This window comes from Mixophyes fleayi, chromosome 1, assembly GCF_038048845.1.
Source record: "Mixophyes fleayi isolate aMixFle1 chromosome 1, aMixFle1.hap1, whole genome shotgun sequence".
In the NCBI taxonomy this organism is placed as follows: domain Eukaryota; kingdom Metazoa; phylum Chordata; class Amphibia; order Anura; family Limnodynastidae; genus Mixophyes; species Mixophyes fleayi.
In genome coordinates, this window is record NC_134402.1 from 315959313 (window position 1) to 315979375 (window position 20063).

The 20063-nt window shown below is 40.8% G+C and overlaps 1 protein-coding gene across 1 annotated transcript; it reads left to right on the forward strand.

Annotated features, from left to right (window-relative positions):
- Positions 1-7728: 7728 nt before the first annotated feature.
- On the forward strand, positions 7729-8661 carry LOC142109127 (olfactory receptor 6B1-like). The gene has a single exon (XM_075193181.1). It carries the CDS (start codon positions 7729-7731, stop codon positions 8659-8661), a length of 933 nt encoding a protein of 310 aa, XP_075049282.1.
- Positions 8662-20063: the final 11402 nt, after the last annotated feature.

Genomic DNA, 20063 nt, shown 5'->3' on the forward strand with positions numbered 1-20063 from the left:
CTGATTGGTTGCTATAGACAACATAGCCACTTTTTTTAAAACCGCAGTTTAGTAAATATACCCCTTAGAGTCTTACTGTTGTTATGGGTTACATCCCTCTGAGTACAATAACCACAGTTTTCATAAGTGCCCACATTGTTCTCATAAATGAAACAAATATTTTCACCTTAGTGCTTCTTTCGGTGTTTGTGAACTCACGTATGAAGAATTTGTGGAACTGAAAAAAGCCAAATATCACCATTTCATGAAATTAAATTAATACTATAAGTGTGGTGTTCCATATAAATTACATGATATCTGCAAAATATGTGCTGGATTACTTGACTGAAAAAGCAGTATATCAGTCTGTTAGATGCTATAACCAGACAGGGCTGCCGGGAAAGGGGAACATGCCCTCTTCAGAGGTTGTGAAATAGCCCCAAGCTGTACCAGGGCCGAAATTCTTCTTGATGACCCTGTACTCAGTAAAATGAAAGCGATGCTTACATATTAATGTCTGGATATCAGCAGGCCTGACACCTGGACATGTGCAGGAGATTTGGAGAGCTGCAAGTCAGACACAGTTTTTTTTTTTACTTAATGTGGCTTATGTAAAAGTTGGACGTATGATTTTTTTTTTGAGGGTAAAATATACATTTCTAAAATTCCAATGCACACAAAAAAATGCGTACTCTTATGTCCATATACAGATTCCACAGCGTATGGTTCCCCTGTTATAATGTGACACATCCCCAGCCTGATCACATAAGAACACTACAGCTCTGAAGGCACATTGCAGACACCTGTCTGGACTAAACATAGGTAAAATTTGACCACAATAATTTGTGTGTCAATCTATTAATGCATGGTGTTTTAAATTAGTTCAACAACACATAACAAAAGCCAGTCAGTTTTAGCATAAAAACTCAGCCCCTCTAATAAAGTACAATATATTATAATATTTTTTAAGTTTGTGGTAGTGAAAGTACAATGAACACAGTCATATTCCAAACAGTCTTTCTGACAGTGTAATTGCCTGCTATTTGGACCCCTATTTTATTAGGTAAGTTAATTAGGTAACCACTTATGGGTTTATTGTGCTATGAATTATGTACTGATTTCAATACTTAGATATAGAAATATATTATATTACAAAACTGCACCAACATACATCTATTCACTTGTTTCAGAATATCTCCCTCCGCTCTTCACAAGATCTGTGTCTCTCATCCACACTCATCACCTTCTCTCACTCTCGGTTAGAGGATTTTTTTCTGACTGCACCCTGTCTGTGGAATTCTCTCCGTCACACAACAAGACTTTCCTCTAGCCTCCAACTGTCCAGTGAAAACTCCCTTCAGACAAGCTTAAAAACATCCCAAAACACTCCCTAAATTTCCTTAGGCTACTCTACAGCATTACCAACCATCTACATAGGTCACAAAAATACAAACTTGTATTCTCTTTCAATACCCAAACATCTCACTGCCCCCCCCAAACCAACATTACGGTGTGTCTGGATCACATAGCCCCACAAAGCATTTTTCCCTTGCAAATTGGCTGGACATATTATACTGTATTTTATACTATATAATATATACACATATATATATATATATATATATATATATATATATATATATATATATATACATACTGTATAATATGTGGCACTTAACCTCATGTATGAACCTCCTATTTTCCTATAGATTGTAAGCTTATGAGCAGGGCTCTCTTACGTCTTTGTCTGTTTGTTAATATCCATTTTTTGTTTTATTACTGTATTTTTTCCCAATTGTTAAATGCTAAAGGAGTATGCTTATGGTTTGTAGGTTAATGTTAATGATCATTATAAAATTTTTGCAAGATGGTCTTTGCTTCATGATCTGAGCAGGAGTGACATTTTAAAGTTTATACTATTTGAATCTTATGGCCCAAAACTCCCCAGGATTAAGACTATTACAAATGCTCTGGGGTAATATTTTGAGTAGTAGAAATGACTAAACCGGTCCTGGTTCAATTCTTGCACAAGTTTTTTTTTTAAAAAAAAAAATCCAGAATTTTAGAACCAGCTGAATAATTAATAAAATCGATCAGGTTTGAACATTGTAGCCGGGTTAAGGAAACAGGTGCCATCTCCTGAGGTAGATGGTAGTGCACAGCAGCTGAGAAATCACACCAGTCCAAGGTTTTGGTACAATGGCATCAGACAGTTTTATTAAGCAGGAAAAATAAAGAAAGCTTCAAAATAAACATCTTGCCTGTCCGGCATTAACTAAACACAAGTTGTTCCTGAATCAAACTATAAAAGAAAACACTTGAACTAACAGCACATATACTTTACTCACAACAAATATCAGGTTTTCTCTTACAGAGACTCTGCAGTCTCTTCCCCCAGGCAGAGCAGACCAGAGAGAATGATCACACTAACATCCTTTTAAACCAGACTGGAAGATCAGTAGACCCGGATTATAAATAGAACCTACCCTTTTTTCTTCATCTATACCCAAGGACTCTTACCAGCTTTTCCAAAAGCTGAGCACACATATAGGAAGATAAGTACCTGTTTATCTCACTATCGAGTGGTGCTACTTGCACCTAATGGTATATATTGGACACTTATACAGTGGACATTGCCTATATTCATCATTTGAGCCTGCTAAGGACCTAATACCATATTTTTTCTCAGCTTGTGCTACGGATAATATCTTTGGCTACGGTTTGCTTTACCTGTCTCTATATCCACATATATTTTTGGCCACTATCTCTGGACATTGCATGTTTATTTTTTGGAATCACACAGCTGTTGATTCAACTAGGATCAACATTGGGATCTATTTCAGATGCTATTATATATGTGTTTTATAAGTATATTTGTGATATCCATATAATGGTGTAATAAATTGAATAATAATTTTTATAATTATATTCTATGCTTTGCGCTCTCTTTTCTACTTATGTTTTATCTGTCCTATTTTATCCCGCCACATCTCCCCAATATTTCCAGCCTTCCACTTTTTTACAGCTTCCCCCCCTCACTTTTTGCAGCTTTCTCTCCCCCCCCCTGTTTTTGCAGATCTCTCTCTCCGCCCTTGTTCTTTGCAGCTTTCTACCCCCCCCTCATTTTTTGATGCTTTCTCTCTCCCCCATTTTGAGGATTTCTTTCTCCCCCCTCATTTTTTTTTCAACCTTCTCTACCCCCCCCCCATTTTTTGCAACTTTTTCTATCATCCCCCCAGTATCCTCTTTCACTCCGTTTTCTGTAGCCTGTACCTAACTTATCTTCTTCTTTTCTTGCCGCTCTGCTTCCTGCTCCTTATATTTGCTGTGACTTCTCTTGGCACAAGTATGCACATTGCACATTTAGTTTTCAAAGGTCTGATCTGTCCAGCTTCTCACAACATGCAAATACTGCACCCCTGCAGATTGCCATTTTTATTGCAAAAGGAAGCACATTTATAATTTCAAAAATGTGATGTCATATTGTGATATGTGGGTATGCTCTTTCCTTGGCATATCTAGGTTCAGGTCTATGTCCAGACCAACGTAACTAGTTGTGTGGTAAATGGGGGATGAAATAATGTCATACTGCTATCCAGTGTTTATTCACATTAGAAAAGCAGTACATGTCTCGCCCTTCATGACCAGAGCATCATGAAGAGGGACCTACTGGTCCTGACATCTTGGTATAATCTCCCAAAACTGGGACTGTCCCAGGAGTACTGATCCTACCTATTCTTGCACATTTCACTACCTGCTTATTATTCACCAAATAGACTGAGCTGAGCAAAAACTGTCCACTCTAGAAAGCCCTCCCCAACATTAAATCAATATCACCCACATTTAATAATTAAGATGGTGATCTAATTTTATCAAATTTCACCAGAAGAGATCCAGCTTGTATTAAGATCAAGGGTGCACTGCCCCCTTTTTTCTTTTCAAACCATTGATATTGTGTTTCTTTCCCTGGTGGTCTCTCATGCGGAGATGATGCCGTTTTGATAAATTATACCATTGCATAAACGGCAATGTGAGAACTCATATATGGTGTTTGTCATACAATCTGGACATGTATTTCAGCAAGAGTCTAACATGATACTCTACATTATATGAGTCCCTAACAAATTGTGTCATCCCCACTTTCATTCCATTCATCTATGGAGTTTATTGACTTTTATTAATATTGGTTGTCATTTCAAATAACTGTCCGAGTGCTCATTAGTGCCAAATGACACTAGTGGATGGTATAGTGATTATAATCGTATATGACCAACAGACTATATTACACATAGGTCTTTATAATTAATAGGCAATTAAGTACCATCATTCATCATAGTCATTAGTCAAATAACGCTTGTAAATGGTGTATTGCTTAGCGCTTATCTAATATATAAATGCTTAGTGGCGTCTGTCTGTCTGTGTGGGTGTGGAAAAAAAAACAAGTTGCAGCGCCACCTGCTGGGCAGAGTTATACACTGACCTACTAAATTCTTAGTGTTTGTGGGAAATTTTTTTCAAAAAGGGCTGAAATTTGGTAGGGCTCAAACTCATTTTCGTGAGGTAATTTTACCTCATGAACACACATGTGTAGAGGCGTGCGTTAGTGTGTGTGTGTGTGTGGAAAAAACTATTTTCTCAGATAGGGCTCATCCAATTGACCTGAAATTTGGTATACTGACATTATTTGACAAAAAAATTAGAATAGTCAAGTCAGTTAACTTCCATCATCCCCCCTTCCCCCCGTGGGAGGGGTAGTAAAGGCTAAATTTACGAGTTGAGGTCAAACTCATTTTCGTAAGGTAATTTTACCTCATGAACACACATTAAAAAGGCCGCTTGCATCGGGAACTAACACTCTTCCCCTGAGGAGGCCTGGGCTAGGCCCAAATGCATGACAAGAACCTTTTTAAGACCTTAAGTAGCTTGATTTGACTAGAATGCATGAGTATCATGCACGGGTTAACTTGTAATCATATATGACTAATAGACTATATTGCACAGTGTAAACTGACTTTATTACCCTTATATTTAGTCCTTCTTTTTAAATGACCAAGAATCTTTATACTCCAACCCTAGGTTGGTTATTATGCTTTGAATGTATATGGTACTGTATTTTAATATGTCTATGCTTTTCCTGGATATATCTTCTAAAGCTTATATTCTCTGTGTGGCTTTTGGTGGCTCTTAGTATATGTTCAATACAGAGTTCAGACATAACACAGGTTATACATATATATTGCATAACTGCTCAATTTGTCACTTTGTCACTTTAAGAAATTCAACACAGGGGACATTTCCCTGTGTCATGGTATGTTCTGCTTATGTTCTGCGTATGTTTTGCGTTCCAAATGCTGAACTTCCTGTCAGTGGAACGCACATGCGTTCCACGGCGGAACTTAACGGCTGAAGCATTAAACTCTGGTAAGTTAAAATCTCTCTCTTTCTCTTCAGCCCTTAAGCGGAACTTAAGGGCTGAAGGCAGGTAGCGGGCGGCTGCTGTGCCCCCTTGGCTTTGTGCCCTGGGCGACGGCACCACCCTCGTTACGGCCCTGACGCACGCACACACACATTTATGTGTTTTTTTCCCACATCATCCTCAGTCCTAAGCTTATAGAAACATTAAATTAAACTGTGGGGTATATAAGAGAGTCCTAACGTGCATCCATGGCATGCCATTTAGAAAACTTCTACGTAAAATGTGTTTGCCCAGTCTTCGTGTTACATTTTTTAGGCCAAGATCAAGTGACTTTCTGATGGTGTCCACTGTGATCACAGTACATTGCAGTTTTCTTATATGTGAGTCAGATATTTCCATCCAGCCTTCACTCTGAACACTCATATGTACTGGCTGCACTTTTTTCATAGGGTTTAATCAGCCAATCAACCATGACGGCAGTCAGGGGAGGGCTGGCAGACTTTAGCCCGGGGGTCAAGCACACAGCACTGGCTCACAAGTAGCGGCCCATCCTTAAAGGGTACAATATATATTTTTGGTACAATATATATTTATCTATATAAAAAGAGGCTATTTTAGTGTTGCTTAATCCATATATATATATTTATGCCCAGGCCCAGAGCTGGATTAACCCCCTATGATGTAGCATGGTTATCATTTTAGAAAAATACACAGACAATACTGTGTGCACCACTGTTAGGTGTACACAGTTCTGCCTTCACGAGCAGTACACAGTTCTGCCTTCACGAGCAGTACACAGTTCTGCCTTCACGAGCAGTACACGGTGAAGCAGGACATACCTCCCAACTCACTCACTAAGTGAAACAGTCACTCAAATTTGGGACTGTCCCACCAGATTCAGGACAGTTGGCAGACTGTCCTGCTCTCTCCTACCTGTTCTTGTCACTGTCACCACTTGTGGCTGCTGGTTACTTTAGTTCCGTTGCTGGTTGTCTGGATCCTTGGAATATTGGAGGCCCTATATGGTAAAAGAAAAATAAAAAAAAAATGGGTACATAAAATTTACAAAACTTAGAAAACAACAATCCCCAGCATTAAATCAATATATAACCCACGTTTTATAATTAGATCCACGTTTATGCCCACATGCTTTAGTCACACATGCCTCCCCCTTCTGCCCACATGCTTTAGTCACACCCCACCTCTGCCCAGCACCTTTAGCCACACATGTCCCCCCTCTGCCCCCAGCACCTTTAGCCACACATGTCCCCACTCTGCCCCAGCACCTTTAGTCACACATGCCCCAGTCTGCCCCCAGCACCTTTAGTCACACATGTCCCAGTCTGCCACAGCACCTTTAGTCACACATGCCCCAGTCTGCCCCCAGCACCTTTAGTCACACATGTCCCAGTCTGCCCCCAGCACCTTTAGTCACACATGCCCCAGTCTGCCCCCAGCACCTTTAGTCACACATGCCCCAGTCTGCCCCCAGCACCTTTAGTCACACATGTCCCCTCTCTGTCCCCAGCACCTTTAGTCACACATGTCCACCTCTCCCCCCCCCTTCACACACACAAGCTCCCCCATCACAATACCCCTTCCTCTTACCTTTGACTCCAGGCATAGACAGACATGCTGCAGCTTCAGCACAGAACTCCATCAGCCCCGCTTACACTGTGTACCATGTGACCACAGAGGTCACATGACACAGTGATCTGAAGCTGTACCGAGATGCGATGGAGACAGCCTTTGCAGTCTGTGCAGGGGCTGTCACATCGCGTAGTACTCACTGCAGGGACATCATCCATTCACAGAATATTGTACTACAAGCTACATGGCTGCTGTGAGTACTACGCGATGTGACAGCCCCTGCACAGACCGCAAAGGCTGTCTCCATCGCATTACCACTGGACCGCCAGGCGGCCCAAAATACTGTTCTTCTGTCCGGCCCGGGTGCCATCTGCCCCCCTGCCTCCCGGGCCAGCCCGCCCCTGACTGCAGTGCTGGTTAAGCTGAATTAATGAGCAGTGAATTTGCCCAATCATTTCAATATGTTTTGCAGTGGTCTTTTGGTTTGTAACACATTCAGAGTTGAGTAGCAATGATTTACATTTAATTACCTTTTTTCCTTCTAATCTTTTATTAGCACTAGTCTGATAATAAATACTGTACTGTTTCTTTTTTAATTTTATGAATGTAATGATAACAACATTAAGAGAAAAAAAACTATGAGATACAATAGTGTATGACCTTATCTTTCTTTCTGTTGCTTGTTTATATTCTCACTTCAGTATAAAAATGAGTGTGGACTCTTCCAGGATAGATCTTGAGTGATGGAAGTAAAAGAAAACCTCACAAAAATCATCAGCAGTTTTATTATTATAGGATTTCCCACTTCTCATCCAATTCAGATCCTCTTATTCTTCAGTTTTCTCTTCATGTATATTTTGACCATTGTGGAAAACCTTCTTGTTATTATCATCATCTGGAATAGCTCAAAGCTCCACAAACCGATGTACTTCTTTCTGGGGCACTTGTCTTTCCTGGAGACCTGGTATGTAACAGTTACAGTTCCCAAATTACTTTCCATATTTCTGACAAATAACAGGGGGATTTCACTTACTGGCTGCATGACACAGCTATACTTCTTCCTTTTCTTGGGCTGTACTGAGTGTGTGTTATTAACTGTTATGGCGTTTGATCGATATGTAGCTATATGCAATCCCTTGCATTATGTCACTATAATGAACCATCGTTTTTGCTTCATATTGGCATTTTGCACCTGGCTCACTGGCTTCACTATATCATTTATAAAGATTTATTACATCTCTCGGCTCACTTTTTGTCATTCAAACCTTGTAAATCACTTTTATTGTGATGTGTCCCCCATGCTTAATCTTGCCTGCGCAGGCACGAAGGTAACTGAAGTTGTAGACTTTATCCTTGCACTGGCTATCCTCTTAGTCCCACTGTCGCTTACATGTTTGTCGTATATGTGTATTTTGAATACCATCCTTAAAATTCCCCATTCCAGTGGGCGTATAAAGGCTTTTTCTACATGTGCCTCTCATTTGGTTGTTGTGGTCATACTCTATTCAACCACACTTTTCATGTATGCTAGGCCGAGTAGGGCTCAGTCTGTTTATTATAACAAACTGGTGTCTGTTGTCTACACAGTGGTGACACCGTTTCTCAATCCCATCATCTACTGCCTAAGGAACAAGGAAGTGAAGGAAGCCATCTGTAAACTTGTCTTCAGGAACTGATCTAGTAAAAAATAGTCAGTAGATGCCTGCATTGCTCACATTTGAAAAATTTTCTCAGGCCTTCCAAATTGTATGTCTTTTATTTTTTGGAATCTACATATGCTAAATTACTGTTAATGGGAAATAGTTTCATGACCATTATTGTCACAACCATTTGATTTATATTTATAAATGGTAATATAAAACATTATTGCTTAACACACAGAACAGTGTCACATAATGTATGCAATAGTAGAAAAACCAAAGACTTCACCATTTCTAAAGTAAAGTTTGGATGAAAAATGAACCTCGGCTAGGACAAGTGGTTTAGATTATTTTTAATTTGTTTTGGTACTTTGTAGTGTATTTCAATATTCATGAAAACTAGAGATGCTCAGGCTCAGATCCCCGAGAACCGAACACACCCAAACTTACCACATCCGAGTATTTTCGCGTGCCATCGTTACGTCGTCGGATCTCGCGAGTTTTGGATTTTTATAAGTACCACCCTCCACGGCGATCCAGCGCCATTTCACAGAGGGACACAGAAGGGGTAGCACAGTTCTTGGCAGTCTCTAGTGCAGTTGGGCAGATTCATAGGTAGAAAAGAAAGAGGAGGGGTAGCAGTGTTCTTCAAAGTCTACAGTGACATTCAGGAGAGCTCCATTGCTCCATTGCTAATTGTCATTGCTGAAATAGAAACAGTAGGTCTGGCAGGCTTGGTCTTCTAAATTTGCAGTCACATTGTACTGTGTTATATAGGTAACATGCAAAGAGGAGAGCTACATTGCTCCATTGCTAATTGTCATTGCTGAAATATTAATAATAGGCAGAGCCTGATTAAGGGTCCTGGCCGCCCTAGGCTAATACGGCCGCAGCGCCCCCCCGAATATGTAGGTGTATAGGAACACTCCTGAATATGAATGTTCAGGTGTATTCTCCAGCATTCAAATTTAGACAGATTGTGCCATTGTCTCTTACCTGTTCTTGCTCTTCTCTCTTGCAACTTTGTTATCCTCTCGCTGGCTTCTGGAAAGTTGGTATCCTGTTTTAAAAATGCAAAAATTTATTGTAATGCAAAATGTTAACAAACCCTGAATGATTGGGCCCTTTAAATAAAACAAAACACTCCATTATGGACAGCTAAAAGTACCCCATTGTACAGGCATATATAAGCAACACCTGAATATTTGTGGTCAATCACATACAAACCTCTACCAGCCCCATCTCACTAATATTTACTAATCTAGTGATTGCTGAGACCACAGAGAGCATCCATGTGACCACCACACAATCATGAGATTATGCCCCCCAAAGCTGCTCTATTTTTTAAATACCCCCTACAGCCATTTTCCTTAACCACCCCCCACAGGCATTTTCCTTAACCCCTGCTGCAGCCATTTTCTTTAACCCCCACCTGCAGCCATTTTCCTTACCTCCCATCCTGCATCCATCCTCCCTGCAGCTATTTTCCTTACCTCCACTCTATAGCTATACCCCCCGTCACATCAAAACTCCCCCAGTCACATATATCAGCCCCCCTCCTCTGCCCTCCTTTACACATATCAACCTCTCTCCCTCCCTATAGATTTTCATGGCAGCTCCCCCCCCCTCCCACCCTATAGATTTGTATGACAGTCCCCCCTCTCCCTCCCTATACATATGCATGACAGTCCCCCTTCTCCCTCCCTATACATATGCATGGGAGCCCCCTCTCCCTCCCTATACATATGCATGGCAGTCCCCCCCTTTCCCTCCCTATAGATATGCATGGTAGTTCCCCCCTTTCCCCCCCTATAGATATACATGGCAGTCCCCCCCTTTTCATCCATATAGATATGCATGGCAGTCCCCCCCCCCTCTCCCACCCTATACATATGCATGACAGTCCCCCTCTTTTCCTCCCTATAAATATACATGGCAGTGTCCCCCCTCTCCCTCCCTATAGATATACATGGCAGTCCCACCCTTCACTTATCTGTAGTCGTGCTGGCCAACGTCGCTCCTCACTCCTCAGATCAGCAGACAGGAAGTGAAGACTTCCTGCTTCCTGTCTGCTGCACAGCAACAGGCAGCCTAACGATTGGCTGCCTGTTGCTGACCACTGACCACCAATGCTTTTGATCATCAAGACCTCCACCCCCCTCCCCCGTGGTGACCCCCCTCCCCCACCCCGAAAAAAAAATGAATGAATAAAAAAACAAAAATTCCCGCAGCGTCGCGCCCCCCGGGACCCAGCACCCCAGCCTGCAGCCTGATCAGCCTAGTGGTTGATCAGGCCCTGATAATAGGGCTGGCAGGCTTGGTCTTCTAAATCTGCAGTCACATTGTACTGTGTTATATAGGTAAAGCACAAAGAGGACAGCTCCATTGCTCCATTGCTAATTGTCATGGCTGAAATAGAAATAATAGGTCTGGCAGGCTTGGTCTTCTAAATCTGCAGTCACATTGTACGGTGTTATCAAAATGGATTCACAGCAGAACGTAGAACACCAGGAGCACCAGGCAGCTGCTGGCACCAGTCATGATGATAGTAATCCTCTACGTCATTTGCTAAAGCCTATGTTAAGTGCATAGTGTTTTTAAGTGAGGGAAACAAATAAAGGAAAAAAAACACCTTTTACCTTGGTCAAGAAAAAAAGACCTGTAACCCAGGCAAAGTTATCTGCAGAAAAACATAAAATTGGCAACATGCCATTCTACACATGCAGTGGAAAGAAAAGAATGAGGCCAAAATTTACTGCAGATGACTTGAAATTAGTGTTATTGAAGTTAATAATATTGTAGGGAGAAAAAAAGGCAAAAATATGTGATTTTAGCAAAAAAATAGGGATTTTTAAAAACATTGGGATCCAAAACCAAAACACGCAAGGGCGGTTTTGCCAAAACCAAAACATGAAGTTAATCCGGATCCAAAACCAAAACCGGAATACGGGGGTCAGTGAACATCTCTAATGAAAACCCTTCAATAAATGGCATTGTCTTTTGATTTACTTGAATATTACAGTGTTTATATTTATGTAAAGTATCACCTCAAAAAGCCAATATTGAGGTTTAGTCAACCCTGCTACTTCTCAGTATTGATGTCGCCTATTATCAGGAGACTATAGGACTGTGTAATTGAGACATAACTGTTTGCTTAAATGTTCTTTGTTTTGCCCTTCTTACAGTTTCTTTTCTAAAATAATTGTGTCCCCCACCTAGATGAACCTCTTTTTTTCTTTAATACATGTGCAAATTCCTTCTAAACAGATTGAAAGCAAATTCTGATTAATAACAGAGCAGCATATGTAAGGACTACAATGCAGAAAGATGGGGAGGGTGAATTATTTATGTAGAATAAAAGAAGCATATGTTTCTGTCTTTATATCTCTGTATGGTAATGGGGAAAGTAGTAGGTCTCTGAATACTAGCTTTGTCTATTTGCCCCAGTCAGTTTTATTATGAGATGTTGTGTGTTAGTGCCTTCACAGATGGATATTGGCCTTGCTCGTTAACAGTTACTGAATGTGACTTATAAGTGAGATGTTCACTGACCCCCGTGTTTTGGTTTTGGTTTTGGTTTTGGATGTGGATTAAGTTTGTGTTTTGGTTTTGGCAAAACCGCCATCACGTGTTTTGGTTTTGGATCTGTATTTTTTTGAAAAATTGCTAAAATATGCTAAAATCACATAATTTTGTTCTTTTTCTGTTCCTACATTATTATTAACCTCAATAAAACTAGTTTCCAGTCATTTCCAGTCAATTTAAACCACCTCACAGGTCCCAAAATTATTTTCATACACTTTCGGACAAAGACTGCAGCGAGCTGGCTGGATGTTAAGCGACAAACCAATGACACAAACACACGGCAGTTCCTACCACATCTAGGACACATTGGCACTTAGCAGTGGCAGCAAAGAAAAGTGGTGCAAGATGGAATTGTCCTTGGAACCTCCCACTCACCCTTATGTAAGATATTGAAAAAGACATATACAGTTTAACAAACCAATCACTCCAGTGACAAGAAGTGTTTGGTTTGTTTGGACTCCCACAAAACAATGTACTAATAGCTTTGCTGCCTTAAGCCCAACTTTGCTGTCAATGAACTCTACATTATTAAACCATGTCTGCTCGTGCTGCATCTTTAATCTCCTTCTCCACTGTGATTACCTCTCTCTCATCCCTGAAGAACTGCCAAACATATGTAGGCACATGAATGGATATTACAACTGGAGTGGCATTAGATCTTCTACAGACAGACTGTGATATGGAACATATGGGCAGCGTGGAATCCGTCATGTTGGAATACGCTGCATTGAACAGAGATTTAAACAAATATATAGATGCAGTTTAGGAGACTGTACTTAAGTTAAAATGTGACCCACCGGATGAGATCCCATATTTAAGGGAGCTTGTACACGAGAGATACACTGCCCTTCTGAAGAATAATACAGAGGAGGTAAAGCTTTGGAAGATGAAGATAAGGAGATCACCGTCACCCAGAGCACTTCGAGTTTCACTTGTCCTATAACTGTCAGGTTCTGCCTGCAAGCCCTATGCATTGCATGCTGCTTTGCCTGGCAGCTCCTGCCTTTTGGACTTTATTATTTGTTATATATATATATTGTGGCAGTACCTCTATTCAACCAGAGGTGCTGCTATTGTGCCTTCTTGTTGTACTAGGGGTTAACCTCCTCCTTAATTATCCCCTGCACCTGGGTGTTTCCCTATTTATACATGTCACTTCCAGCTTACATTGCTGGTTATTTTTGTTCCTTGCTGTTGTTGCTTTTCCATGCTTCTGTGCTTCTGGTTTACCTGCTGCCTGGGATCTCTTCATATCACCTGCTTACCTGCATCAGCCGTGTACCTGGTATTACTTTCTGCATTTTCCTGCTATGCTCATTACTACAATGTCTGGTTTGTACTTCCCAGCAATAAACTTCATGTGTTTCACCATATTCCTGGCCTTCTAGCTGTATTTTTGTATAGAAGCGTGACAATAACACAGTTGGAGATGGTGAACCCAGTGAAAAACAAAGTAAGTGGTCACACGTATGAGAGAGAAGCAATTGTAAAACTTCAGAAGGGTAAATCCGCCAGGTGTCCAAAAATTGGCTGTGATCACTCTGAAATAAGTATATTGGATCTTGTTCCAGACAATGCACTAAAAAGAGCCATTGACATTCACAGCAAAAAGCAAGGTCATCACTGAGCTTCGAAACGGCCCCAATCCCACCAAAAAATTAAAATATAGCTAGGTACCTTTGACATAAGGTGCAGATTACAAACACTTTGTGCAAAACTGATGAAACAGCAGCAAAGTGGAAGGTTTGAGTATACATATACACATCTATTTAGACATCCATACTTACATTAATTCTGCAAGCAACATTGTTCTTTGTTAATGAAACTGATGTCTTTATATCATTATAAAAAAATCCTCCACGATTCTTTGAATGTTGATAGTAGAGATGAGCGCATTTGGATTTCTGAAATCCGAGCCCACCCGAACGTTGCCGATCCGAGTCGGATCCGAGACAGATCTGGGTATTGGCGCCAAATTCAAATCTGAAACCGAGGCTCTGACTCATAATCCCGTTGTCGGATCTCGCGATACTCGGATCCTATAAATTCCCCGCTAGTCGCCGCCATCTTCACTCGGGCATTGATCAGGGTAGAGGGAGGGTGTGTTAGGTGGTCCTCTGTCCTGCTATATCTCGTGCTGTTCAGTTCTGTGCTGTGCTGTGCTGTGCTGTGCTCAGTCCAGTGGTGCTGTGTCCTGTGCTCTGTCCTTCTGAGTTCAGTGGTGCTGCTGGGTCCTGTGCTGTGTCCTGTTCAGTCCAGTGGTGCTGTGTCCTGTGCTCCGTGCTTCTAAGGGCATAGTTATTTCCCCAATATTCCCAAGTGTTTAAAAAAATAAAAAAAAGTTATTTAAAAAAATACAAAAAGCTAATTTAATTTTTTTTTAATTACAACAAAATTTGCACAACCAATCCTGCAGTATAAGCCCATTGGTACTGCAATATTACCAAGTTCACACATTCAGCAGTAAAAGTCCAGTGGTACTGCAATATTACAAAGTTCACACATTCTGCAGCATCAGTCCAGTGGTGCTGTGTCCTGTGCTCTGTCCTGCTGAGTTCAGTAGTGCTGCTGGGTCCTGTGCTGTGTCCTGTTCAGTCAAGTGTAGGGCGGGGGGGGGGGGGGGCATAGATACCCACCAAAGTAACGTGGTCCATTTAATTTCACTTTCTAGCTCCACAGTCTGTGCAGCCTGCTTTTATTTATCTTCAAAGTATTTACAAGCCTTGCAATCTAAATTAACTAGAGGTAGTGACGTGGTAGAACTCCAAAAGGCAGTTTGGAAGCCCCTGTACAAACTGGCTCTATTTTACCTGAGTTGTCCTCCCTCCAGTGTGTACTCGGAAAGAGTTTTTAGCGCAGCGGGGAACCTGGTCAGTGAGCGGAGAAGGAGGTTGCTTCCTCACAACGTTGAAAAAATGATGTTTATAAAAAAGAATAATCAATTCCTCAATGAAGTACAGCACTGCCCTCCAGATAGTACAGAGGGACCTGTGGTTGTGGAGTCCAGCGGGGACGAATTGATAATGTGTGATGAGGAGGAAGTACACACTGTAGGGGGAGAGGAATCAGAGGTTGAGGATGAGGATGACATCTTGCCTCAGTAGAGCCTGTTTAGTCTGTACAGGGAGAGATGAATAGCTTTTTTGGTGTGGGGGCCCAAACAAACCAATCATTTCAGCCAAAGTTGTTTGGTAGGCCCTGTCACTGAAATGATTGTTTTGTTAAAGTGTGCATGTCCTATTTCAACAACATAATGGTGGGTGGGAGGGCCCAAGGACAATTCCATCTTGGAACTTTTTTTTTTTGCATTATATGACCAATCAACAGTCGTTTGCCATTTTCAAAAAGTAAAACCAAATTTAAACAAATTCAAGAAATTAAACCAAAAGTAAAATGCCGTGTCATAATTTAAAACAAGAGGGATTGACGTGCTCTAGAACTACTGTATTGTTGTTTATATTTTATAAACACTACACTTGAAAGCTTGAGTCTTTCAATGAAAAAGTAACTCTCCATTGCACGAATATTTGCAACAGGGACAATTTTAAGAAAGTCAACAAATAACACTTCGACGCTGTCTGTCTTTATAAACACTACACTTGGAAGTTGGAGGAGGTATTGTGGCCCCGGCACCAAATTTACTACCGGGGCCACTCCACTGTGCAGTCCATATTTAGGTGTATCAGATATTAAACAACGGTGACAGTTGATGCCCAATTTTTTAATTATATTGTTGGCGCTGTAAAAAATTGTGTTCCGGGCACACCACACTACGCAGTCCATACCCTTTTTTGGTGGAATTCTGACACGTGGAGAGTTTTTTAATTATATTGTGGCCTCGGTACCAAACTGTGTACTGGGGCCACCACACTACGCAGTCAAGAAAGATAGATGCGTATCATAGATAAAGTACATTCAGTGTTGTGGGGCAAATCGAAAAATATTCAAAATGCACTGTCATTATCAAAAACAAGAGGTTTTGACACGCTGAAACTCCAACATGTATATGATGGAGAGGATGGAGGAGCAGCCGTATGTGCAGTGTAATGCAGACCTGTTGAAGGTTTTCTATATATTATATTGTGGTGGCCAGTGGCCAGTCCTCTACGCAGTCCAGATACTATATTTGGGTGTAATTCAGACCTGTTGAAGGTTTTCTATATATTTTTTATTGTGGTGGCCAGTGCCCACTACTCTACGCAGTCCAGATACTATTTTTGGGTGTAATTCAGACCTGTTGAAGGTTTTCTATATATTATATTGTGGTGGCCAGTGGCCAGTCCTCTACGCAGTCCAGATACTATTTTTGGGTGTAATTCAGACCTGTTGAAGGTTTTCTCTATATTTTTTATTGTGGTGCCCAGTGCCCACTACTCTACGCAGTCCAGATACTATTTTTGGGTGTAATGCAGACCTGTTGAAGGTTTTCTATATATTATATTGTGGTGGCCAGTGGCCAGTCCTCTACGCAGTCCAGATACTATTTTTGGGTGTAATTCAGACCTGTTGAAGGTTTTCTATATATTTTTTATGTGGTGCCCAGTGCCCACTACTCTACGCAGTCCAGATACTATTTTTGGGTTTAATGCAGACCTGTTGAAAGTTTTCTATATATTATATTGTGGTGGCCAATGGCCAGTCCTCTACGCAGTCCAGATACTATTTTTGGGTGTAATTCAGACCTGTTGAAGGTTTTCTATATATTATATTGTGGTGGCCAGTGGCCAGTCCTCTACGCAGTCCAGATACTATTTTTGGGTGTAATTCAGACCTGTTGAAGGTTTTCTCTATATTTTTTATTGTGGTGCCCAGTGCCCACTACTCTACGCAGTCCAGATACTATTTTTGGGTGTAATGCAGACCTGTTGAAGGTTTTCTATATATTATATTGCGGTGGCCAGTGGCCAGTCCTCTACGCAGTCCAGATACTATTTTTGGGTGTAATTCAGACCTGTTGAAGGTTTTCTATATATTTTTTATTGTGGTGCCCAGTGCCCACTACTCTACGCAGTCCAGATACTATTTTTGGGTGTAATGCAGACCTGTTGAAGGTTTTCTATATATTATATTGTGGTGGCCAGTGGCCAGTCCTCTACGCAGTCCAGATACTATTTTTGGGTGTAATTCAGACCTGTTGAAGGTTTTCTATATATTTTATTGTGGTGCCCAGTGCCCACTACTCTACGCAGTCCAGATACTATTTTTGGGTGTAATTCAGACCAGTTGGTGGGTTTTTAATTATATTGTGGGGAACACTCCTCTACGCAGTCCAGAAAGATACCTCGTTGCAACGTTTTGTACTAAAAAAAAAAAATATTGTGAGGTGTTAGGTGTTCAGAATAGCCTTTAAATTAGTGTAAATGATTGTTATTGAATGTTATTGAGGTTAATAATAGCGTAGGAGTGAAAATAAGCCCAAAAACTTGATTTTTACACTTTTTAGTTTTTTTTCAAAAAAAATCCAAATCCAAAACCTTAAATCCGAACCAAAACCTTTCGGCAGGTGTTTTGCGAAACAAATTCGAACCCAAAACATCGCGAAAATCCGGATCCAAAACACAAAACACGAGACCTCAAAAGTCGCCGGTGCACATCCCTAGTTGATAGTAGGATCAGGTGGAGTTACGGCTGCGGTGTCACGAATTTTGGTCAATTCTTTTAAAGTAGACCAGAGGGTAAATGTATCAAGCTGAGAGTTTTCTGGCGGATTTGAAAAACCAATCAGATTCTAGCTATCATTTATTTAGTACATTCTAGAATATGATAGCTAGAATCTGATTGGTTGCTATAGGCAACAACTCCACTTTTCAAAACCGCCGGAAAACTCTCAGCTTGATACATTTATCCCAGATGTCAAGATATTGTGCTGAGTCATCTGCATCATCAATGGGTGTCTTGGGAAAGCTAAGTTTTGCAAAGCACACAACAGTTTATAACACATCTAGGCAACATTGAAACACAGCGGTAGCTGAAAAGAACAGTGGTGCAAGATGGAATTATCCTTGGGCCCTCCCATCCACCCTTATAAAGGATCTTAAAAAGCACCTGCATACTTTAACAAACAAAGCACTTCAGCAACAACGAGTGCCACTTTTGTGGCTGAAATGCTTGGTTTGTTTGGGCCCCCCCAAAAAACAAGCTAACAATGGGCTTGAGGCAGCTAATCTAACAGTGCTGTCAATGAACTCTACAGTGGCAAGATGTTGTTGTCATCATCTTCCACCTCATCCTCATTCTCATCAGTGTGTACATCATTCTAACATAATATTAATTCGTCCCCCGCAGGAGTCCACCATTACGGAAGTCTCTGTAACATAAAAAAACAAAAATGTAAAAAAAAAGCTTTTGTCTTTTTAAAGAAAAAAAACACATCTTTAATAAAGGTGTAACTCTACTGTAGAAAAACATAAAATTACCTTCATGCCAGTCTAAGAACTGCTTCCACTGGTGCAGGACTTACACAAACAACATCATTGTCATCAACATCCTCATGAGCGCCGTCGTCAGCTACACAGATACCCCCCTTATCCTGTTGCAAATTTGTGTATCACCTGCTACACTAAGAGGCATACCCCTGACAACCTGTTTGAAAAACGAAGGGATGTCATTGCAACATGGCTTATCCCGCTTAGACTCTCTTGAGGATATGTCATTTCTGATAACGCCATTAATATTGTGAGAGCATTACAGTGGGGAGTATTCCATCACATTCCCAGTCTTGCTCACACAATCAACCTGGTGGTACAGAGCTTTTTACAAAATGATATTGACATGCGGGAGATGCTGTCTGTGTCCACAAATAATTTGGTTTATTTTCGGCATTCTGCAACAGCATGTAGGAGATTGCAGTAGCTGCAAGAAGAATAGAATTTGAGAGGGAATGTAGTTTAATCCAGTGCAGTGGAGAATAATTTCCGTGTTGTGCAAGGTGCTGAAACCACTCTAAGTAGTCACCTGTGAAGTGAGTTCAGACACTGTTAGCTTGAGTCAAGTGATTCCCCTAATTAGACTTATTGGAAAAGAAAATAGAGAATTTGAAGAAGATGAAATTAAGCAATTCCGCTAACTATGTAGTAGTTGTAGATCATTTAATTTATTCACTTCCCCAGGATCTGAGAGTTATCAACATCTTGAAATTGGATAACTAAAATTTGGCAACTGTGCATGATCCTAGGTTTAAGAGCTATGTCTTCTCTTTCTTTCCAACTGACCCAGATCTCAAGAGATGCAATGAGCTCCTGGTCAGCAAACTGAAAGCTCAAGTGGTACATGACACGACAACGTCTCCTCCCGCAGCATGTTTGGCAACTGCTGGTAGGAAAAAACTTAGCTTTCCCAAGACACCCAGTGATGGTGCAGATGAGTCAGCATTTGGTCTGGTCTAAAAGAATTGCCCAAAAATCGTGACAGGTCTGTCATAAAAGTAACTACAAATTCCACGAGGAAGGCCATTACTGGCAATTACATCAAAGTACAGAGACTTCAGTAATGGTGGATTTCAGCAGGGATGAATTCGTATTGTGTGAGGATGATGTACACACTGATGAGGGAGAGGATGATGACCATGTAGATTGCAGGTGCTGGGATCTAGCTGAGAGAAATGATCTAGCTGATGCTTGTATGCTTGTTAATATTTTGGGTAGAATGGCATGTTGGCAATTTTATGTTTTTCTACAGTAAACATTCACCCTTATTAAAGAGATGTTTTTTTCTTTAAAAAGGTAAAAGCTTTTTTTTTTCTATTTACATTTTTGTTTCCCCGACTTAAAACCACTATGCACTTGAACATAGGCTTTAGCAGATGATGTAGAAGGATTAGTATCATCATGTCTGGTGCCAGCAGCTGTTTAGTG

What these genes read in the sequence shown, in the direction of transcription:
- LOC142109127 (XM_075193181.1), top strand. Translation starts at nt 7,729, where the DNA reads ATGGAAGTAAAAGAAAACCTCACAAAAATCATCAGCAGTTTTATTATT.